At 48.8% G+C, this 24,477-nt stretch overlaps 1 protein-coding gene and 1 long non-coding RNA gene across 2 annotated transcripts in view; one reads left to right on the top strand and one right to left on the bottom strand.

Annotated features, from left to right (window-relative positions):
* Nucleotides 1-24,477, bottom strand: part of LOC144120530 (uncharacterized) — a 104,096-nt gene that overhangs the window by 45,647 nt on the left and 33,972 nt on the right. The window contains exons 11-14 of the mRNA XM_077653048.1: nt 24,298-24,376; nt 21,978-22,117; nt 21,433-21,606; nt 19,383-19,455 (exon numbers count right to left, since the gene is read on the bottom strand). Of these exons, the coding sequence (XP_077509174.1) occupies nt 19,383-19,455; nt 21,433-21,606; nt 21,978-22,117; nt 24,298-24,376 (466 nt within the window). The remainder of the gene's footprint in view (nt 1-19,382; nt 19,456-21,432; nt 21,607-21,977; nt 22,118-24,297; nt 24,377-24,477) is intronic.
* Nucleotides 17,257-24,303, top strand: LOC144120531 (uncharacterized). Its single transcript, XR_013312453.1, has 2 exons — nt 17,257-17,564; nt 24,173-24,303. It is a non-coding gene; the product is annotated as an uncharacterized LOC144120531 (long non-coding RNA).

Raw genomic sequence — 24,477 nt, 5'->3', positions numbered from 1 at the left:
GCATACGCCCATTTATTCTTCTTATTTCGGCTAGGATATCAACAACTTGCGTCTGATCCCTGACATATTCTGCTCTCTTTCTCTCTTTTCACGTTACATCTATATATTTTTTTTTACTTTCATAGCTCGCTGCGCTGTCCTCAATTTAATTACGAGCCTTTGCGTTGGCTTCCACGTTTCCGCCCCATAGCCGAATGCTGGCAAGATACAATTGTTGTATAGATTCATTTTGAAGGATACTGATAGACAGCGTTTCATAACCTGAGAGTACCTGCCAAATCCCGTCCCGAACCAATCTCATTCTCCTACTTATTTAATTCTCGGGGTCCGGATCTACGGACACTAGTTGGCTAAAATAGACGTATTTCTTGACTACATCCAATGCCTGGCTGCCTGTCGTAAACTGTTGTTCGCTTTCGAGGTTGTTTAATTAATTTGGTTTCCTTTATAATCAATTTAGCCCCATTGTTTTGCTTTGCCCGTACCCTATTTTTCCCTCAGCATGTATTGTTTGATAATAAGCAAAAAATAAAGAGTAAAGGTTTTAATCATACGCTAAAAATCTTCACCCGAGCCACTTAACACAGCTTTTTACCAACAAATCCGAGATTACTGGTGTGTCACTGACTCTAAACTCCAGCTGTTCGTGGTACAACCATCTGAATACCTGTTGTAAAGATAACAGGGAATGACAGGGGAGCGATTGTGTCTCCCTGCCTGACACCGTTCCCGGTAATCCAATGGCGGACTACAGTCCCACCCCCCCCCCCCCCCCCCCCCTCCTCCTTACAAATGCCTAAACAACGCCTTGTTTGCGCAATTCCTAGGTTCGAAGGGCTTTATGCCTGGTTAACCTCCCTCCCTTCCCTTTCTTATCAATTTTTTTAAACAGCTTGGTACACGAACTGGCCTACTGTTCAACTCTACAGCAACCCAAGTTTCAGCAAATAAACATTCACAGCAAAGTAACAGAACTTATAGTGAAACAGCTGCCGTTGTCAGGTGTAAAGGAAACCTGACACCGCGTGCTACGCATCACCAATTAATACAATTCTCATTGACCCACCGCCGCCATACACCACTCCTGAGTCCTGACAGCCCGTATCTCTTCATCAGCTCCTACCCTGTGGTATTCTCAAGTGGAGAGGGCGCAGTTCGGTCAACAGGCACGCAGATTTCTGCAAGGTACTCGTTCTTTGAGACCGTACTGCTGGAGATGAAAGCGATCCAAGGTAGTTTTGCTAACAGGATTCGCTTTGTCCACATATCTCTCCGATCGCCGTGCGCAACTGCCTTAGGCAAGACGCGTCCCAGCGTTGCTTTCGCTGTCTTTTTGGTGCAAACTTCTTTCGGCCCTCGCGTACTCCGCGAGACTCAGTGTCTTGGCTGGAGGCACGTTTATCCGGTCACATGACATCCGGGCAGAAATATGTAAGGTCATCGCAGACTGGACCACAGTAAAAATAGCCGCACTTGCGTCACGGATCGCCGGCCGGCAATCGCAGAAACCAGGGGAAATTGGCCGGGCATTTGTTCTTCGCGGAACGGAAAATTGCAGGGGGAGAATAAGGGCGGCAATGGTGGAAAGTGAAACAGAGAGAGAGGGCAGGAAGGAAGAAAAAAACGAACGAAATTTTCAGCTAAAAGGCGTCGCATTGCTCCTTAGCGTTGAGCATTTGTCACGTGATAAGCCGACAAGTCCTTGGCGCAGCGCGGCTCTTGGAACCGCACCAGGGCGAGCACGTGACCCGATGGAAGTGAAATTCGCACCGCCGACCGCGTGTCAGCGGGAACGAAACAACTTTGCCCGGCACCTTTCCGCCTCAAGGTAGGATTCGTCACGCTATCGCGCAGTGTTATCGTCGCCGTGACCTCGCCCAGTTGCGAGCGGCAGCAGTGTGCTGCTGCCATGCTTCCCGGCCTGCATCACGTGACTGCGGAGCAGCCTGATCTCGCTTGCCCAGAGAGGTCCGCGCGCTTCCTGTTGATACAGTGACCTCGGCCGGACCAGCCAACCGCGCCCGAGCGGGGGAGGCTGAAAAACATGTAAATTGAACGGACAGGCTGTGGCTCTTCTGTTTTGCTTCTTGCCGCCTTGTTTGCTCCTTTCTCTCGGACGTGTTTGTGCCCCGTGTGTCTCACGCTTGGGGGCGAGAGTGCGCAAGGAGGGCAGGCTCAAGGTGCAGGTCACTTTGCTTGTTCCTCTCTCCAAGTGAGCCAATCATGCCCGACATCCAATGGCGCCCAGCTTTTAAAAGCCGTCGCCAGCTACGAAGTGGCTGTCAGCAAACAAGCAGGTGTTGCGATCAGTAAAGTTATTGCACGTTGCAAACAACAAAGGTTTCTTTCTTGGCTGCTGCTACTATTGCTCAGTCGAAGAAATTATGTGCCTAGATGACGCAATAGACGTGAATAAGGCTTATTTGCTTTTATTTTCAATATCTCATATGCTCCTGTGAAGAGGTTTTACATCAGGAGTATTGTCTCGCATGACGGAAAACTATGTAACTTCCACCTTTCTGAAACGTTTTGACTCTTGAAAACTATATTACAGTGCAATATGTTGTGTGATCTTTAGTGTGCTGCTATGTTATGCTAGTTTAAGACATAGCCTGATTTGCAGTAACCTGATTTGCAGCCATCAGGGGTTCTTGTCTTGTGAGAGACGCTGCTTAAACATGTGTGTCATAGGCTGAAGAATGCAGCACTCAAAGTGCTGTGGCCATCGTGTCAAGGCATGGGCTGGTCAAGAACGACTGTTTGTTTTAATACGCGAGAAATGAAAGCGCGGTGTATACGTTGCTCGAAAATGAACCAGAACTAACAGCGAGAAATGTCTTATGGCGCGTGTCGGCAAGTGCAGTCTTGTCGTTAACACCTGGAGAATCAAACCATTCATTTGAATTGCAGATTGGCACTGCCAAGTTATAACGCGGATACCTTTCTTTGATTCTAAACAATCGGTTCACCTTAACCGGAAGTGTTGCTCATCCAGAAGAGAACTGGAGCTGAAGAGCTCAGGAAGTCGCATTTTCTTGCGGTGGCCCACGCCGATGTTAAGAACGTAAACTGTGATCGAGGAGGTTAGGTTAGGTTAGTTGAGGTTTACTTTCAGTCCAGCATTTCAGTTGTGCATGCGGTTGGATAATTAGCCCCTTCACAATTGAATTGTCTCTTCGTTTGTCCGACGGTGTGTGTGTGTGTGTGTGTGTGTGTGTGTGTGTGTGTGTGTGTGTGTGTGTGTGTGTGTGTGTGTGTGTGTGTGTGTGTGTGTGTGTGTGTGTGTGTGTGTGTGTGCGCGTGTGCGTGTGCGTGTGCGTGTGTGTCCACCCAACCTCTCGTCCTCCATAAGCTCCTCCCACCCACCCATATGTACCCTCTTCGCAGCGGTGGCCTAGTGGTTTAAGCATCCGCCTCGCATGCGGGAAGTGCCAGATTCGATCGCCAGTTCCGCCTGGTGCCCACCGGTGAAACAATGGGTATAATATTTCCCCTAGTCTCGTGTTCTGCTTCTCTACGGTGTCATGCTCGGAAATGGCTCTTCGACGCCACCTTATGTAACAAAAATTCCTTTTGTCACGGCGGTCTTTGGCCAAAGCTCCCTCTGCGCCGTTAAAATACAGCGGCATCATCATCCGCCCACCAGAGGGCCACGCAGCAGCGGAGCGTAAAATTAGCAGGACATTTTGGAAATTCTAAAGTGTGTTCGGCGAAAGCCTGTGGCCACTCCACTGCCTATTTCCATGACTGTGCATGGCACCCACAGTCGAATGGCCACAAGCTTTGGATCTTCGGCCGTTTGGCGTTGGGGGAATCCACCTTCCTGCCCCTGTCTGAACCGCTTCGTGCGGAATCACTGGGCCGCTTGGGAGCCATCCGACTCACTCACTCGACCGCAACGACACGTCTGGCGAAGGAGCGCCGTCGCAGCGCGTACTCGCCGGTGCAGGTGACGTCACTGTTGCTATGCGCAGCTGCGCATGCGCTAAGGCGCCGCCACCTGTCGCCAAGGGGCGAGGAGGGTGTGCGCTGGTGAGGGGGATGGTCACAGCTGACACTGCTCCAGGCTTTGGACGTAACGGACGGATGGTCACTGCGAGTATGAGCCATTAAAGGCTTTCGCCTTAAAAGACACGGCGAAATCAAAATTCGGTAGAGACACTTGGGAGCACCTGCGTTTGAGAATGCGAAAGTGTAACTCTTTGTTGGCGCAATGTATCTGCAAATGCACATCGCGACGCTGCCGCACCCTCTCTGATCTGCGCGCTTTTTAAAGGCAGTTGCCGCCGTGCCGCGGCCTGCCTTAAGGGTATGACGCAATAGCTGATGGGTCATTGCCAACATATGCAGAATTGGCCTTTCTCTACTTAACATTCATAGATCGCTGGGGGTCCTCATATCACTCTTGGCGCAGTGGTGTGCCACTGCCCTGGGATGGCAGGTGCTGCCACTGGTGGGACTTGTGCGGTCCAGGTTATGCCGAGAGACCTCGCGCGGCCAGTTATTATTTTAAATGCCACCTGCCAGGTTGCATAGGACGCCATCTTTTACGGGTCCCATCGAGTGTTCACAACGCCGTCGCCGACAGAAGAATTTTCATTTAATGGGAGTAGTGATGATTTCGCATTAAAATCAAAGCAGCAATGGCAAGGCGGTCACTGTAAAAGCGAAACGTAAAATCAATACTGCTGACGCAGATTTGTCGCAGCACGTGGTATGATGGCCTGCGCATTTCTAACGCAATAGCTCCCGTTGTACACACAATACGGCGTCGTCAGCGTCGGCATTGTAAGCTAAAAATCCCCGGAGAAGCAACCTAGGTGGGCTACGTATGTCGCGTGACCTGTTGCGTCGTCCCCAAAACCTGCCCACCGGACTGTGAGCACACTGCCCAACGTGGCAGGTGGCAGTTGAATTAATGATTGGTCGTGACAGGTTGCTCGGGAAGACCAGCCTGGGTGGCACAAGCCCCACCGGTGGCAGCACCTGCCATCCCAGGGCAGTGGTGCAGCGTTTAAGCGATGCGCCACTGCACCATGGCGCAGGAATGGTATGAGGACCCCAGGGATTTATGAATGTATAGGAGAGAATGACTAATTTTGGCTATATGGGCATTAATCCATTAACGCTATCACGTCATGCCCTTAAGCGTAGCTTAAGTGTCCCTCAAATTTCTTTTGCTTATTTTTTTTTCAGCCGAAAAACCCAGAGTTAAATTTCCAAGTTTACCTTTCTCGCTGCAGCGGCTGAACTGCTATATCAGGACTGATGATTTATGGAACCGTGGCAAGATTAAGCCGGCGGCTTCTGACGACACCACACAAAGATTACTGGCTGCTTACAAACTGTTTGTGTTTTTTTATTGTCATTAAATCATCAATCTGCAAATGAAATCATTTCAAGCTGCTAAGTATCAGTTTTTATGAGGCAGTTTGTAAGTAGATTAAATGTTAGCTTTAAACGCGTGTAGCATATAGAGGCGTTATTATCTTTAACATGCAAACGCATTTGAATATGCGAACACAAGAAATTCAGGTTGTCAAAATTTATTTGCGCCTTACACTGCAGTGTAGTTTATATCCCACAATGTTGATTTTACACGTAAGATTTAACTTACCAATAAACAGATGCGAAGAACAGCCATTTTACTTGCACATGGCGAAATTTAATCTTCGCTCGTAGAGCAGGACAGCGTGTGGCATGACACGAGTACGTGATATAAAAGTTTCTTTCTAAAAAAAAGGGCTGTATTTTTAGTGAAGTATGCGTTTTTTGCATCCTTGATTAGTGGTCTGTCGATCTCCACAGACTTAATATAGAGTTTTACAGTCCCTGTATGGGAAACTAAGGACAAACTGAAGTTGATCTGCGCCGATAGACTACCGCGTTCTACCGAGAAAGACGCTACTCAGTACAAGGAATTTGGATTAAGCACTTCTGTTTCCCTTGGGTCCTACCGCATAGCACAGGTCTTTGGACATTCGAAAATGGCGTGTCGGCTTCATCCGTGACGTAAGAAAGAAAGAGAATGACGACTGGCTGCAGAAGAGAACGTGATAGGTCGCTAGGCTTAGCTGCACTGGATGGGTTGCCCTTAATTCCTTGTAAGGCTAAATGAAAACGGAGCATTTGTTATGCTCGAAAGTGCTAAAAAAAATGCCGCAAAATAAAATAAGTACAAGTGTCGGCTCCACCGGTCAGTTTCGCAAATAAACTGCGGTGCATCCACCCAGTTTCTTCTTCGGGAATCTTAGAGGCTAGGCTACAGCGCCATTCTCTTCGAGACGGTGATCACGGAGTCTTTCTCGGTGTTGACGTCACAATTCTAAATCAAGTGTTGAGAAAGTTTCAATTGCAGTTTTCTAAACAATAAATGCGTCTTTTTCTGCCGAACAAACGTATCCAGAGCATATCCAGAATTCTTCGACAAAAATTTTGAATATTGAAAAATTGTAAGGTACTGTTATGAAAATATCGAAGGTAATGGTCCATTCCTCCAATATGCAGCAAAATATTTCTTATAAAGTTTTCTATCGCTTGCTTGGAGCAGTTAATACTGCCATATAAAACCAATAGGGAACGCTTTTGGCGATCGCAAAAACGTTAACTATAAAATACAAGCCTGATGACGGGAGACCTGTGGATATATTGATTGTTACAGTGAAATCTTGCAATATGAAAAAAATTGCGTTGATAAACTCTTTTCCGTTCAAAGATGCTTTTGTCCAGAATTGTTGAGTATGACCACAGAATCGAGTCTTGCTGAGAACCAAAATCTGGTAGTCTTGTCCTCAGTGTCCCTTTACGTGGTCAAATATACTATACCCGTATTGAGAAAGTGTCCCAAGTCCCCGTAAAATGAGACCGCATGCGACTCCTCTTATTGGCGCTACACACCGGGACTCGTCGTTATTGACACAGATGCTGGAGAAACGACACAAGCAACGCTCTCAGTGCCACGGAGGCCCTGGCGATTGCGCAGCCTTGGATGTGAGCAAGGCCATCATCTCGCGAGGCATGTCGCCTTGGGGAGCCCCTGATAACTCGGATCTGAGGTCCCGCTGTCCCAGAGTGAACACTCCTTGCGCAACCTCTCAGCCTCGGGCCGGTGTCCGCGCACACGCTTCCTTTGCTTGTTTTGTCAACACCACTGCACCGAGACAGCGGCTGTTCCTCCTCTCCAGCGACACACACATGCCGTAACCTCGGAGGCCGACACTTGGGCGCGTCTAGAGGGTTCATTTTTTTTACACCTCAATATATAGCAGGCGTCCTTCACCGTCAAGCTCGAATCACTGCCAGGCCCTTGACTGTCGCGACACAGGCGGTGCAGGTGCCCTAGAAACAGCGTCTCTTTGCGTCGCTCGATGAAAGCGTGGACAGGCTGGTATCAAACGTGAGACAAAAGGCGCCTTTTTTTAATTTTTAAGCAGCACCGGGGATATTGCTGACTACAAGTAAAGCAGTTGATATTTTATCCACAATCACTGCACGAGAACACTTGTATCTACATTTAAACAGACCGTTCATTCTTTTTTTGAGTCCATGAAAAATTTCACGCCAGCAAGCAAGTAGGTTTTTCTTTCTTACAAATGGAAACTCATGAAAAATCCCAGATACACATTCTCCAAGAATTTTTTCAGTGCTTATGTGCATATTTAACGTTTCTCTGCCCTCTAAAATAATTATGCAACTCTTTTATGGTCACAGCTGCAATCGTGCTTGTCCGTATTTCAGATATAAATGGTGATAGAAACAGAAGCCTACAATAGAGGACGTCGATGAAACCTAGTAATTTATGTGCATAACACTTCCCGTACCACTGAAAGGAATAATTACACAAGCGGTAGAGTGGTAGCATGTTTTACAAGCCAGGAAGAAAAAAACTGCACTCTAAGGCTTGAAGTGACATGGTTTCCACTGTGCAGAAAACGGTTCGTGCATAAAGGAGCCATGAACAAATTTTGCGGAGATTGACATCTTGGGAGTGCCATGATTACATTGATGAAATTACATTAAAGAAGTGAAAAAAACCTGTCTGAAACTCTAAATTTGCAGCGTGAACACTACCCTCAGTATTTGATCTTCACTCTCCTTTTCTCTATTTCCTTTTCCAGTCACTGTTTCTACGGCAACAGCCTTATTTCTGTCGTGACTGTGACACGGCTGTGCCACGACTGTGCACCGACTATGCACCGCTCACGCTCTTTTTCACCTTGAGATCATTGCCACTTGCCTCTCACATAAACGAATGAAAAAGAAAAACAACCGAGCGGCATCAGAGCCTGGGTTGTCGTTCTGTCCTGAGCGACCTCCAGCCCGGCGTCAACACGACTAAACTGCGAGTGTCTCTGCACAGCAAAGGCTTGTTTGAGCTCGTGGTGTGAGGAGAGGGTGGGCGACGACGACGACGAGGTTGGCGATAAACGAAAAGGCAGCGTCAGCCACTGGTGGGAGATGAATTTTCGTCGCTCTGCACGAAATGCATGCTCTTTAGGTGAAAGCAACCCCTTTTCTGTCCGTCTAACCATCGCAGATGCCGGGGAGTAAGATTAGGTTAAAATGAACTAGCTACGCTAAAGGGACCTTGAGATTATTTCGATAGGTATATTCTAGTGCAACAGATCTATAGAGGTGGCGCTTGTGGGTATTCGAGTCAAATTTTAATGCTCTGCGTGGAGCCTATAATTTAAAAATAATTTTTAAAAATTGCGCTGCATTTCCAGTTATGAAGAGCGTCATATATACTACCATTCAAGAAACAAAGCAGCGCAATTCGTCGACTTGCGCAGTTCGACGTATTGCAATTCGCCTTTTCGCTTACCTCGACCGAGTTGCTAAGTTACCGCTCCATGCTTTTTTTATGAGAAGAATGCTCAATGCTTCTAGGTTACATTGAAACGTGGCACCGTATGAACTAGAGACAATCGCCGACAGGTAGAACAACAGCAATGCGTCGAACGCGCAAACTAAGCGGTTATTAACGGGTCGAAACTTGGGCATGTTGGTACAGATCCGTAAAGCCGCCATACCGGAGCGGGTGGTTGCTCCGGCGCGCGCGGCGTAGGAAAAGAAGGAAAAGAAAAAGCGACAAACGACCAGCACGAGAGGCGCAGATTCACGAAAAGTGAAGACGGTGTTGCCAGTGAGCAGAGGCAAAGGCGGGACGCATACACCATTTCGACAAAACTGAGTTTCGTCGTGAAATATACGCCAAACAATCTGCCGCACCTGCCGCGGTGGCTCAGTGCTTAGGGCGCTCGGCTACTGATCCGGAGTTCCCGGGTTTGAACCCGACCGCGGCGGCTGCGTTTTTATGGAGGAAAAACGGTAAGGCGCCCGTGTGCTGTGCGATGTCAGTGCACGTTAAAGACCCCCAGGTGGTCGAAATTATTCCGGAGCCCTCCACTACGGCACCTTTTTCTTCCTGTCTTCTTTCACACCCTCTTTTATCCCTTCCCCTACGGCGTGGTTCAGGTGTCCGCCGATATATGAGACAGATACTGCGCCATTTCCTTTCCCCCCAAACCAATTAATATTGTTATTATTAACAATCTGCCGCAACGTTATAACGGTTTGATACCGGCTTGTGCTCTCTGACTGCCGTAAAACCGGCCACTGCAATGGCTTTAACTATTCACGTGCAGCTTTTTTTTTTTGCATAAATTTTGTACACGTCCTAGCTGGAAAATTCGGTCGCTGGTTAGGTGGTGTTAGGCGCTGGACGACTATAAGTTTACACTGTAAAACTTTTTGACACGGGCAATAAACGGTAATAACTCGGTTCTAGGAGGTCGCTGACAGTCGTGTAATGCGGGACCTCCTTCGGTACTAATCTTATTGCATTTATTATTAAGGAATGCAATAATTAATAAACTTCAACTTGAACATGCAAGAAGAAAGGCTTGCTACGTCACTCCCAGCACTAGGGTACGTAGGGCGCAGTAAAACGGCGCTTTATTAAAATAATGTGACCAATGGTGAAGATATATAGGCGCCGAGGCTAACCACTGCTGACGTGGTAAATGCCATTAAACGGTCACGACAACTCAATGTGGACGAAAAAAAAACAATGCCGATCAGCCTTTATGCTGGAAACCGTTTTTTAATTATTTTTTTCCTACAGGTGCACGACAGTGCAAACAGCGATCGCAAGCATTTCAAGCAAATAATGGTTTTACTTGCTGAAAATTCTTATTGGAGCTCCGAAAATTTAGATAGATTTTCTACTTACTAAGAAGGTCGGTTAGACAAAAGTTGATATAGTGGCACCGACTGTGGTGGCTCAGCAGTTAGGACTCTCGGCTGCTGAGCCGGAGTGCCCGGATTCAAACCCGGCCGCAGCGGCCGCATTTCAATGGAGGCGAAACAAAGAAGGCGCCCGTGTGCTTGCGATATCAGTGCACGTTAAAGATCCCCTTGCGGCCGAAATTATTACGGAGCCCTCCACTACGGCACCACTCTTCCTCTTCAACTCCCACCTTCCTTCCCGATCTCCTGGCATGGTTGAGGTACGCACCGAGAAGTGACACAGTTAGAGCGCTTTACCTTTCCTCAAAACCATTTTTCAATTTTATTATGGCAATTCACAGTTAGCTTCACCACATAAAGGGTCTTTATGCAGTGAAGCACCCGAAATGCATCGACGTTTGTTTTATGGGTTCCAGGCATCTGACGAAGAAAATAGCGCTCCCCTCTTGAAACTAATGTTTAACAAAAAAGCAGTTCAGGTGGCCTCTCTAAAACTTGACCGGTGGTAGGTCGATGCTAAAAAGCATGCAATGAACGAGGAAGGAAGATGCGGCTCAGCGTTGAGCCCGAACCGGCAAGGAAATTATTCTTGGATCCAACGCAGCACATCATACAAGCTCGATCGCATACACACACACAAAAAAATACAGCTTTGAGTGATTTACTTCAGTAGTACCCGGTCTCTTAAACTAGTGTGCTGTCATGGTAAGCTAACTGAATACGCTAATATTAGCACGTTTGGAGGCAGAAGCTGGCAGTGTTGCAACCGCAGCGTTTCATCATTACCTTCATTTTTTTTAATTCTTTCGCACATGGTACTGCTAAAAACAAAGGCTGAATGTTTCTAACCTGAGTGTTTCTTCTCTTCTATTTTAGCAGAACCTACTCTTGGGTTCCTGAACTATAAGAACTCGGCGAAACGCGGTAGCAAAGAACTTATTGTAATTCCTGTTGCTCCGGCGAAGCTATCAATGCTAAGATTTCACTTTATTTTTAACTGCGACTGGTTGCTGCCTATTCCTTATCTCACCGTAACCATGCGAACGGCGCTGCTGTTGCTTACCTGCACTGTTTATCATTTGGATACCGTTTATCTCGATTACTTTTCTGCAAGATCAACATTGCGCTTAAACAGTCCAGCGGCTCCTATTCGAGATTTAGAAACTACAAAAAAATGTGGTTTGGTATTTCTCAACGATGTCTCCGTCCAGCGCACAGAAAATATTTCGAAACTTGGCTTGCATCTCGGATGTAAATTCGCATTGAGAACAGCGTATTTACGAAAAACCAATTCTTTTTTTGATGGAGGGCGCTGAGTCTAGAGAGCAACGGCTCTGTTGTAGCCCAGTATTATTGCCTTGCATGGTTACTATTTCGTAAGAAAATCGCGCTTTTATTATACTTAAATCTGTTAATAATAATAAGCAGTTTTCTCGCTGCATAAACGTGCAGTTTCGTGTTTGATTTTGTTTTTGTTACAAACTTGCGCGTTAATTTTTCAAACTCCGAAGTTCTTAATATTGACACAATGCATCTCGCTTAACGATATGTGCTGATAAAACTCTCTCAAAGCCATTTCAGTGCTCTTCTCGACAAGGTGAGTGTTAGTAAAACGTGTGAGTGTAGACTGCGCTTTCCTTAGCCTTGTGTGCCGGCTTGTGCATGGCACCACAACAGTCGAGGGCGAGAAATAAATATGCGCAAGATGCGTTTTCCTGCTGTCCGCATTAACGCTTCGCTGTTCTTTCTGCGCCGCCTTTCGATCTCATTGACCACTGTGTACTGTTCCGCACGCAGCGCTATATCCCTTTTGCAACTCGCTCGCGAAGCCGCACTCCTTAGAAAGTTTATGCAAGAGCCTGTCTTATCTGCTTACAACCATGTCTCTCTGCTCTGGCCACCCATAGAGCGAGTCAAGATATCAGCTGGGACGATGTATTTCATCATCCTTGCCGCCTTCCGGGTAGACTTAGCAAACGACTGGTAGGAGTTGCGAAGATTGCTACGAGATCATTGCGGAATTGCAGCTGACCTTGTTCTTGGCTTCCTTTATTGGATGGCAACGTTTTTTTTCACCCCCTCCGCCCCACCCCCTTCCCCCGCCTAAACCCCCTCTTCCTCTTTCCTGCCTCTTCGACCCCTCATTCTGAGTCGCCTCTCCTGCACCATCACAGCCTCTCCTTCATCAGTGTAATTCAGGCAACGTCTCTCTACTCGCCATCCCTGTCACCTCCGCGGTGGGATGTGTTTGCCCAAGCCATTTGTTTGTTGTTTGGAGCGCGTTTCATTTGTCAACTCCTTCTGACTGTTCTTCCCGGCGACTTGCTGCTTTCGACACTATTTGTGAACGGGCCGCGATGAATCGGAGCTTTTCTCTGCCTTGAAACTTTGCATTTAGTCGTTCAGTGCATAATTTTTGTCTTCGCACTTCTTACATTTCGCCGCTTGCTAAATACGCTCAGCTGACAGTCAGCGCTTACGCTGCGGCAGTCTCTTCCTTCGCCCCGTCTCCGCGTCGTTTTCTCAACAGGACTTATTAGATCTGTTCCCGCTCCGCCGCCGTGAAGTGCATCCATTCACCGCCGAAGGACGGCAGATTGGCAGCTGTGCACATCTGAAGTCCAAACACGCCGCTAAGTTCGACCACTCGGGCGGTGAGAGCCGCTCATCTGCCGCTATCAAGGGCTTCGGGATCAGAAGCCGTGCCCTGGAGGTGCCGTTGTTGAGGGGACGTGTTTGTCGAGCTCGAGTGCTCGCACAGTCAACGCTCGTTCCGCGCGGCTAAGAGCTCCTTCATTGTCCGCGCGTATCGTTGCTAACGAGAGTTGATCCTCCGCGTGCGCCCTCCGGTTACTATTCGCAGAGGAGGGCCCGCGCGCGGATGGCAGCCGCTCAAGGTCGCCTCGCGAGCGGCGACTGATAGGCGTTTTACGCCTTCTGAGAAAATGATACGCGCCGGACGAAGGGGCCAACCGCAGCGGCCATATATCCGTGGTAAATGCTCTTCTATCTTCTAGGAAGAGTTAACACTTATTACGTAATAAAGAACAACACGAAAAAAAGAAACGCACCCACAGAGTGATGCATATCTTTTCTACTGTATAGGAGAGAAACGAGCAAAGGCGAGTACTGGCTGCGACCAAATTAAAAAAGAAATTACAAGTATATTAAGAGGCTTGGGTTCTATAGGGGCGCTCGCTACCCCTTATTGTTTTGCGGAAATAGGAACTTATGGGAATTATGGGAAGATATGGAAGACTGAGCTGAAAAGAAGTTCACCGTGTACATGTCGAATGCTGCCACGCATCACATGCAGTAGTAAATGTGTTGGTCTGACAAAATGAAAACAAAAATGAAAACGGCGCCGAAAAATCCTTTCCCCCCCTCCTTCCCCCAGTGAGTTTAAAACAACTAACGCGAGGCAAACTCCAGCCATGCTCACAAGAACTCTAAGAAATAGATGACCTCAGATACTGCCAGGCGATACATCTTTTAGTACTTTACAGTGAACAAAAAAAATAGATGGTGGATGCTCACTACATCCCGAAGCTTACAGAGTGAACTTTTGATGATCTGCCCTGGCCAAGAGGACGCGTCCACGCGATTAAGCGTTCGCGCTGCTCAAAGGCTGCATCTCTGCATATGCATCTTGCAGCGGCCGTCGCGCATGCGCGTGATATCTTCAAAAGAGAATCGACATACTTCAATCTGCGATTCGTTTCCACGAGGAGCCATCTGCGCATGCGCAGATGGTTCCGAGGGAATTCAGGTGCGGTTGGACACTTGGCATCGCACAGCTGAGGTGTATTCCCACGTAAGCGGATCGCTACAGCGGATCACGCATCGCACTATGCCAAAACTGTCTGATGCGCTTTGTGGCTAGCGGCTAAAGAAATGACGGTGCGAGAGCTCAACGTACAAGACCTAGCCCCGTGGCAAAAAAATGAATAAAAATAAGCCAATATGAATGTAATATCAGCGCCGTTGTCAGCGCTACTATTGCTGTTATATACGGGAAATTGCTTGAAAAAAGAATAAAAGAGCAGCCGTGAAGATAACTCCTTTAAATACAAGCAGGAAACATGTCCGAGTGTAAGGGGGCACCAGGAGGAAAGCGACAGAAAGCGTTAATCCAGCAGTCCGCCTCGGGGGAAAGTCCGTGCATGTACTCGTCGATCATCATCTCTCATTTAATCGACGATACGTGCGCTTGACGATCCGGGGCCCACAATCAATCTCGGAGCTTGTCCGCGCTCTCTCGCAGGACGGATGCACTCGCCCAATCTTGCAAGACGGTCAAGGAGCCCCCGGGTGGAAGAGGAGGAAATGAAATGACCGCGGCGCCAGTGGCTCGTTTGGCGTACGAATCTGGCGGCAAAACGTCTGCCAGCGGCCACACCTGGCGTAATCGCGCCGGGAGTATGTTCAAAAAGCGGAGAGGACATCGTGTCGCTATATACCGCGCGTGCCTGCAGGGCGTTCCGAGGCAGAGCCCCGCGGGCGCATGCCTCGTAAATGGAGGAGGGACGCCCAGTGGACGCCTCCGACGAGGTCGTCCCCCGAGGGTCGTTCGACAACGCGGTCCAAAGGCGCGTGTTGTGCGCATGCTATGTACGCCGCGACTTTCCTGACGTCGAGAGGACGGTCAAGGCGAGCGCGCACTGGGAACGCGTCGCTGGCTTCTATTAGCGGTACACAGTCGAATTGGCTGGCGGCGAGTGTGTGATAGCCACAGTATACAAGGGGCTCGCTGGGTGGCGCCACTGCACAGGCTCCAACTTGGCTATTCATTAGATTGTTGACAACTGTCTTCGCGCCTGTCTAGTGGAGGGAGTTAGTAATTACCTCTCTAGTACTCGGAGAGCTACGCTACCCGCTGTGTAACGTCATAGCGGCGAATAATGGGTCGTGTCCGTAATCCTATCAGGTTCAATCATAATCGAGCGCAGCCAATAACAAAGCGTTCTCGTGATGCCGGCCCTTGACAATACCTGCCGTCAGGTCCACGCTTGGGTATAATAAGGCGAAAGCCTTTAATGGCTCATAATCCCGGTGGAGATCCTGTCCGTCCGTTACATTGCCAAATGGAAGTCACTACAACGAAAGTGACGTCACACCACCCGTCCGCCCCTTACGCTCTTCAACTCGACAAGAAAAAAAAAATCGTTGTGCGCGATGGGATTCGACCCACCACCCCTACGTTCTGCAGCGGAGCATGCTAACCACTACGCTACTTCCTGCCAGCGCATATGTAGTTCTTGTCTAGGACGCTGGAGAGTGTTTGCGGAAAGGCGTTGAATCAGGCGGATGCCTCCCAAACGCCCTCCAGTGTCTCCAGCAATTAAGATTCACAAACAATTGTGTACTTAGTCAACATCTTAACCACACATCAGTGACACAAGCAGCAACACCGCACTAAAGGCTTTCGCCTCACCGCACTTTAGGTCAACAAAGTGCCCCCTTGAATTTTTTTTCAAGTAAATTATAACCTTGCTACACGGGCGTTGTTTTAATAGTTTGCAGTCAAGCGCGATGGCCGCTGAGCGGCTACGACGGGTCTGTGCCATATAGTCTCCCAGCCTTGAGCGGAACTGTCTGGCTGTGCTTTTGAATTTTGCTGTGAATTGTCTATTTCCTGTTGTGCGTAAATATCTCGAAGACAGCTACTTCATCTGTGTTGAAGGAGTGGGCAGGCTTTGTACTCCTTCGAGGGCGCTCATGACATTTAGGTGCCCTACTTATTTACTGGGCCCGCACTGATACCCACACTCACCGATTTCGCCACTGTCTGTCTGGCTCCACCGGTTATCTAGGTGGGACACCTAGGTGGCTCCTTTAGGTGGTAGGTGGGCCACTTAGGTCACGTGACCTTGTGGCGTCCTCCCCACCTGCCTACCGGATCGTGAAAAAACTGCCCACGGTGGCAGGTAACAGTTCAATTAATGATTTGTCACTAGAGGTTGAGCGGGAAGAGCCACCTGGATTTCACCAGCCCCACCGGTAGCAGCGCCTGCCATCTCAGGGCCGTGGCGCATCGCTTAACCGCTGCACCCACAGCGCCAGGGGCGGTATGAGGACTGCAAGGTATCTATGAATTTAAAGTAAAGAATGACGAATTCCGCATATATGGGCCTTGACTCATTAAAGCTGTCGCTTCATGCACTTAAGGTGTAACTTAAGGCGTAACTTAAGTTAAAGTGAACAACTTCATTTGAACCCTCCTAGGGACGTTGTGCACTGTTTGGGAGAACCAAACATCGGACCCAGCACCTCTCAGTCTGAGTGCGTCTGCGCCTTGCGCATTACCGCCTGTCCTCCGCACCTCGGCGCAACGGCGGGCCTTGTGCGCATGGACAGGTGGGAACGTACTTACACTGCGAATTCCTGTCTCGACGTCAATGTCAGTCACCTACGTGTATTGCACTACACACTGAAGCCAGTTGTGTAGTCGTTTTGCCCAGAAGGGCGTTCCCCTTCACTTTATCTTCCTGTTTGGTATCTGTACGCCTTCCCTGGTCATGACGTCGGAAGTTACCGTGAGCGCGGGCCTGTTTGGAGGCCTATATTAAAACACACCAATACAGCTAGACGTTTCAGATCGTGCACTTTGAGCAGACGAGGCAATATCTTTGCAGCACTGGCATGGAAACCATGTTCGGTCTGCCGACCGACGGCAGACCTCGGTATGTCCTTCACGAGCGCATCAAAGGCTTCAATAGGGTAAGGTATACGTATCGTGATCTCCGTCCGCCATACTCAGCGAATTGAATTAGACTTCCGACGCCATTACCGCAGCTTAGTTGGAACATGGAAGTATCTTGTCGCAGTTCGGCGTTTCGGCGTAAAACTGCGCAACGGCACGAGGCCAAAAGCAGAAGACGGGGCGAATCACAGCGTTGGCCTCGTGCCGTTGAGCTGTTTTACAAAATATCAGCGCTATGTCTCGTCGCATCTTCCCCTTTTGGCCTCCTATCATTGCGCTCTTTCACTGGGGATTCTGTGACCAACTCGCCCGCCAGTGCATGTTGTGCCCCCATGGCATGGCATCACCAAGAAGTCCACTTGGGCGGGGCTTATGTGGGCTCATCACTGGGGCCCTCAAGCGGAAGAACAAGGGAGCAGCGTCACTCCCTCCACCAACCCATACACGTCCCCGAGCCGAGGCATCCCACCAAGAGCGGCCAGCCAAAGCCCACGGCAGCGCTGCAGCAAGGGAGCTCAGACTCTGGCCGCGGCAGAGGACCAGCCCATCAGCGGCCCCGTGCAGCACCGCTGCACCAACCCCAAGCGATGATGAGTCTCTCTGCAATCCCGTAAGCGACCACCGAGGCTCATTATTTCTTTATTAAAGAGGCGTAAAATCATTAGTCTGGTCTCCTCTTCCATCTCCTCATGCCCAATGAGAATCCAGGTCCGATAGAAGGCATCCCTCCTCCTGTTTTCTCCTTCGGCTGTTACGATGTCTGCGGCCGTTCCTCTTCGTTTTGTTTCCGTCAAACAACCGCTATTAACGGCGCGCGCTAGGCCCGGCTGTAGCGCCAGCGCGGCTCCGTCTACCTATATATACCCGTCGCGCGCGCCTGTTTTTCCGGCGTCTCGCGCGGAGCAAAGTGTGCCAAGGCCGGCCGACGGCGGCCCCTCCCTCCCTTCCTCCGTCCCCGAGTGCCGTTAGCCACGCGCAGTTGCGTCAGCGCCCAGGAATGACTGCGGGGAGGAGGAGGAGCCCAGCCGTTACGCTGTGGCGTCCGCTTCCTCCTCCTCTTCCTCATCGTATTCGCCGATGGTTGCTTGTCACAGTGCGGCGGTTGACCGTTAGCGTAATCGAGGAGGAAAGCCCGCGCGCGACTCTGGGAGGGGCCGCGCACCCCGCCACCTTTTTTCCTCGTGGTGTACGCATACTCCTGAGCAGAGAGGTCTGTCTGGTGACCTCCATCGTTGTTGTTTATCGTTTACTTGTTGGCTTGTAGCACTGCACTCACCTGCTTGGGATGATTGCAGCGAGAGCGTAACGCGGGGAATGGTCAGTAAATGCACGTGTATTGAGAAACTGCTGTCGATTACCTTTGTTTAATGGGTGAAAACAACGGTGCAAGCAGAGAAACAGAAACGAATGAAAGGAATAAAAAGTACAGAGAAAAAATAAAATATTGATGACTAGAACAGGAAATGCGCATGTTCGTTTCCATGGTGTTGCCTTGATCCTACCCTTAGAACTTCGCTGAATTAATTTCTTTGTTTGCACAGCGAACAGGTATATTCCTTAGCAGTGTTGGACAGTCAGAGCCAGAAATATTGAACAAGCGCAATTTTTTCAACGGGAAGTTGTTTATGAACCCAATTTTTCGCGCATCGTAAGACTGCACCCTAGCAATCAACATATCCGCAGATCCCGCGTCTGTACGCTTGCCGTTTTCTTCTATTTATTGCCACAAAAGCGCAGCATTCGTTTTATATGCCAGTCTTAACTACTCGATACGTCCGCAAGACAAACTTTGAAAGCGAGATTTTGCTACAAAACGGAATATTAGACCACTCGCATGAATGTGTTTCTAGGAGTATTTAACAAAATTCCGCGGCTGCATCACAATTATTGTCACAAACGCATTCCATTGGTTCCCTCTGCCAGTCTTAACTATTCGATGCGAGCGCAAGACAAAGTTTAAACGCAAGATTTTGCTACACATGGGATGGTTAGTCCGATGCCATCAATTTGTTCACAAGAGTATCTTGCAATATCGCACAGTTACCTCACAGTTGTCTTATAGAGTTGTCTTAGAGATGTCTTAGAGAGTTGGACACAGCAGGGAAATTGCAGGGCTGGCGTTCTGCTAACGCTAACACTAACGCTAACACCGACCAGCCGCAAAGGGAGAGAGAGGGGAGGGGTCGGGGACGGGAGCGGATCGCTACAGAATTTTCGCTTGGAAGCTTGTGGAGAACACGCAAATTCGTGGAGCGGCAAAACGCGCGCATCGGCAATTTGCAGTCCTATTAAAGCAAAGAGATGCAAGCAGCAAGACGGACGTAAAATATCACTGTACGTGTCTTACTTACTGTGCACGTCCTCTTAAATTTCATTCTACGTGCTTGTCACTGCGGTAACAAACGACTGAAAAGTGATGCTCGCTCACCGCCGTTGCGCCGAGACCGATTTCAATTGTAGTTTCGACCTCCTGGCGCACTTCCATCCCAGATTTGTTGTAACTGTGAGAGAGAGAAAGGCAGGGAGATATGTTAGGGGTGAGGGTGTGTGCTGCCTTGAACATGGTTATCAGTATGCATCTACAGTAGCTTGAACACAAACTCGTATATGATTAGCTCGCGGCTTCTTTGAGCGCGACCATCAATGTTGCGCAACGCCATGCATAACAAGCTTCATAAATGCACAAGAATAGTGTTGCGTACAGATATATTAAACTAGCCTCTTTAGTTAGCTGTTGGCGATTAGACGGTTCGCTTAATGTTGATCATGCACGGCCCAGCATTCCCTTGAGCACAGAGACTCCGGGACTTCTTTTTAGTGGTGGGGGAATGACTTTGATTTATGGTTCATGGTTTGTGGGGGCTTCTACTCATGCTATGAGGGACGCTGTAGTGGAGGGCTCCGGATAATTTCGACCACCTGTGGTTCTTTAACATGCACTGACATTGCCTCCATAGAAATTCAACCGCCGCAGTCGAGATCGAACCCGCGTGTTTCGGGTCAGCAGCCGAGCACCATAACCACTGTGTTACCGCGGCGACCGGAAGGACATTGAGTTTGTTTAGTTACGTGTTTATTTGTACCATGTTTATTTCAAATATGTATTGAAATTTATTTGCTTCTTTGTTTATATTTTTATAGTTCACTCTTCAAAATTGTATTTGTTAGTGTGTAATGAACTTAAATTGAACTGCATTAAAAAAGTTTGCGCATAGTCTGTTTCAATTCCGCTTATCACGCTCATGAACCCCTGTTCATGAGCAACGACTACTGTTTAACTACTTCTGTTAGAATATGATCGGTTTATTATTCGTTAAGGTTACTCAGTTCAATACTTTACGACTGACTATGAAGCCAGCTAGCTCAGTCCCACTGCGCTTGACATTATGAGGTCCTGCAACTGAATCGTTTGTCTGAGTCATTTTGGACGCGCTGCATCTAAGCCGCGCTATGATGGCTGGACGAAAGTGGTGAAAAGAAGTGGGAGAGAGAAAAAGAAGTTCTGGTCAACACCACGCGCTTTCTAGAGCATGCATGGATCACGCACTAGGGTCTGTGGTGACAGCTTCAAAGACACAATAGGCCTTCACGTACCGCATATGTATTAAATGTTGATAATTATTTTATATATTTTTTAAATGTTCTTCTCGCCTGAGTCGCCGCGGTGGCTGAGTGGTTACGGCGCTCGGCTGCTGGCCCGAAAGACGCGGGTTCGATCCCGACCTTGGCGGTCGAATTTCGATGGAGGCGAAATTCTAGAAGCCCGTGTACTGTGCGATGTCAGTGCATGTTAAAGAACCCTAGGAGGTCGAAATCTCCGGAGCCCTTCAATACGGCGTCTCTCACAGCCTCAGTCGCTTTGGGACGTTAAACCACCATAAACCCATAAACCCAATCTTCTAGCCTGAAGCAGGAGGCTGTTGCAGAAATGACAGTCCTGTACCTGGAAACAAAAAAAAAATGCAAAACTTTTGGTTTCAGAAATACATAGCACTATAGACGGAAGGCGCAGTCACCAGGTCATTATACAAGATGCAAAAAAAGAAAAAAGTAAGCAGTTTCAAACCATGGCTCAGTACCCGCGGGTTCGAACCCGACCGCGGCGGCCACCTTTCGATGGAGGCGAAACGCTAAGGCGCCCGTGTGCTGTGCGATGTCAGTGCACGTTAAAGATCCCCAGGTGGTCCAAATTATTCCGGAGCCCTCCACTACGGCACCTCTTTCTTTTTTTCTTCTTTCACTCTCTCCTTCATCCCTTCCCTTACGGCGCGGTTCAGGTGTCCAACGAAATATGAGACAGATACTTCGCCATTTCCTTTCCCCAAAAACCAATTTTCATTTTTTTTCCTTTTGCCATTCTAAGTTTGTCAATGCGTACGAAAACATTCTCCAAAGATGTGCCAGTCTCAAACTTGCCAGTCGATTCCAGTCTCGTATGGTTTGCGGAGAGAATGACGCGTAAGCATGCGGGTGTGTACCCGTCGGGGAAGCAGAGGGTGAGCACGGGAAAGCGCACGTCCTGGTCCTCGTTGTACACGACGGCCGCCGGGAAGCGCCAGTAGTGGTGCACGTCCTCCAGAGAGTTGCGCACGCACAGCACCAGGGACGCTATGCCGACCACCAGCCGCAGGAAGCGGGCCACGCTGGACACCCTGCGGGATGCGCACCGAATGCCACAGCTGACTGTCCAAATACGGGAATAACGTGCTAGGGCCAATATTTGGGACCTAGCAGATGCTGACGCCGCCCATTGCCGAGGAAATCTACTAAAACAAGTGCCACGATACTTTACTTTCTCGACCATGTCCACGTTTTGAACAGTATTTGTATGCCACAGATGGCGAGATAGTCAGCTAATTCCTAAGGCTTTCAGGAAAGCGCCGGAGGCGTGATCGATGAACTCTGTCACGTGGCGATGATGCCAAAAAATATAAAGGTGCCCCGCGTAAGGCACCCACGCAGTACAAAATAAGCACATTGGCGACAGAACAGTACGGCTGCAAGCCACTCCTCGTCCACTCACTCGGCGGCGGCGTACTTGGAGCGCTGTAGGCGGCGAAGGCGCTCGAAGCACCAGTCGATCAGGATGATGGCGAATGTGCGCAAGGACAGACCCAGCCAGATGCCCAGGTATCCGCCCACCAGCGCCAGGATCTGGGTCACCTGTCGCGTGATGTCAGGTCACTTTTTCGTGCGGCCAGCTTATTACCAGGGGCTCGTCATCATTGTTCTCGCTCAGCCTGATTAACCGAACGTATCAGCCTGATATTGCCTTTCTTGCTTAAAATGCATTTCTTAGAGAAGCTATTTGCGCTAGAGACACCTTGAAGCCTATTGGTGGTCTCATCTGGCTATCACCACGTTTCGTACAAGCCGGCCAAGGCGCCGAATTTGTCGTTGCGATCGCACAGCTTCCATCAGTGTCTGTAGTGTCGATGACTCTGAACTGGATGGTATGATAGAGATTTGTACGCGGTAAAGTAAGGCTTCTCGAGTAATTGGAGAAAGGAAAATGATGAAAAGGGAGAGAAATAGGGCAGGGAACCTAAAAGGTGGAGGGCACGCAGGGGTGTAAAAGGGGGCACGCAGGGGCCTAGGGCCTAAAAGGTGGAGGGAACGCAGCATTCTATAGAACGACGCCTTATTGCATTACTGTACGGGGACAGGGGTCTATAAAACTCGTTCTTGGGCTAGTTGTCACCGATTTTGACGGTAAGATCGAGCGTGCGACAGCGCTGATATGCATTACAAGGCTCCCTCCATAAGCGCCAAAAACGCTTGGGAATAACCACACACACACACACACACACACACACACACACACACACACACACACACACACACACACACACACACACACACACACACACACACACACACACACACACACACACACACGCACACGCACACGCACACACACACACACACACACACACACACACACACACACACACACACACACACACACACACACACACACACACACACACACACACACACACACACACGCGCACGCACGCTTTTTTATAACTTAGTTTCGACATGCATCTCTTCCCCGCGGCTACCAGCCGCCGTTGTCTATATTGGACACGACTTCATTGTACCAGAACTTTTAAAGGCGGCGGCCTTTGACGAACACATTTTTCAAGCGATTGCTCGTGTATGTAATCGTATAAATCCATTGACAGCGTCCGTAATATCTGTCTGTCTCAAAAAGCTTAGTTACGCGTATATGACAGGGAGGAGGTTTGACTTCTCACAATCACCAGGTGGGCTCCTCATTACAGGAGCTCATTGACGACCGCCGAGGCTCGGAATCGGTCGACCAGATCCTTCGTGTGTTCATTAAAAAAATTGCTGAAGAAAGTAAAATAATTTTTAGAGACGCGGAAACGAGAGGTTGTAGAAAGAACACACGAAGAAGCATACTTAAGAGCACACAAAGAATTAAAGACGCTAGCTACTGCCCCTAGTCACCCCTGGAGAAGGCTCCGAAACGTCGGGTTTCAAATTAAAGTTTTTGGTTGGAGATGTTGATTATAAGTTTTCAGAATCAACCAGACAAACAAATCTGTCAATATGTTTAGTTTTGAGTGCACGGGCACCTTTGGCCTCCACCGAAACACCACCGCGGGGACCGGGATTGGACCTGCATCCTGGGGCTCAGCAGCCACGTGCAGTAACCACCGATCAAGGCAGAGAAACGCTAGCTTCAAGGGACAGGCCGAGGGTGCAGCTACGAGAAACTCCGAGAGAGCGGCATGCGATGCGAGAATAACAGGCGCGATTAATTTAGGAGAAACGAGGGTCATCAGGCGAAGGCAATGTGTCGTGAAAACTCATACATTGAAAGTCACTCTTTCATTATCACACATTCAGTCTTTATGCCTGCTCATTTCAATGAATATACACGATGAACTACACTCTCTCAAAAGGGAGCCTATGAAGAAGATTCAAGCGAGGGATATTGCGAAAAATCGCCAGACATAAATCTCAAGGCACCAGCTGTCGCCCGGCCCTCTTATTCACAAACACAATGAATGATGAAGATGTTTTTTCAACTTTTCTTTTTCACTTCGACACCGTTAACGAATAACGGCGCGTTTTTTTTTTTTCGCACGTGCTTCCTATTCACCAACAATGCCTTTTCTTGCCCAAGTAGGTTCACAGTTCCCTGTTGGCTCACAGTTTCTGCGTCGACTCTGTTCTGCTACGCAGGTAGTATCTCACACTGGGCAGTCACCTGCGCCACATTGCGATTCATTGCGGGATCCAGGATGCTAGCAGCGATATTCACCCGCTCCACTGTCACTTCCCCTTGTGATGGAAGGCAGTGGACTCACCTGCAACTTCTCGATGAACATCAGGACGTTGACGCTAGTTGACGACATACTGAACTTGACGGACACCATGTGGTAACCACTGAAAAATAGACAAAAATGAAAAAATTCACAGATACCCTAATTACATTATTTATTAGCAATGTGACCGCATTCGACCCTGTTGATGCCTTTACAACGAGT

Source organism: Amblyomma americanum, chromosome 2 (genome assembly GCF_052857255.1).
Source record: "Amblyomma americanum isolate KBUSLIRL-KWMA chromosome 2, ASM5285725v1, whole genome shotgun sequence".
NCBI classification, from domain to species: Eukaryota; Metazoa; Arthropoda; class Arachnida; order Ixodida; family Ixodidae; genus Amblyomma; species Amblyomma americanum.
The sequence above is the reverse complement of the archived record's forward strand: the minus strand, read 5'-3'. Positions and strand labels throughout refer to the sequence as shown.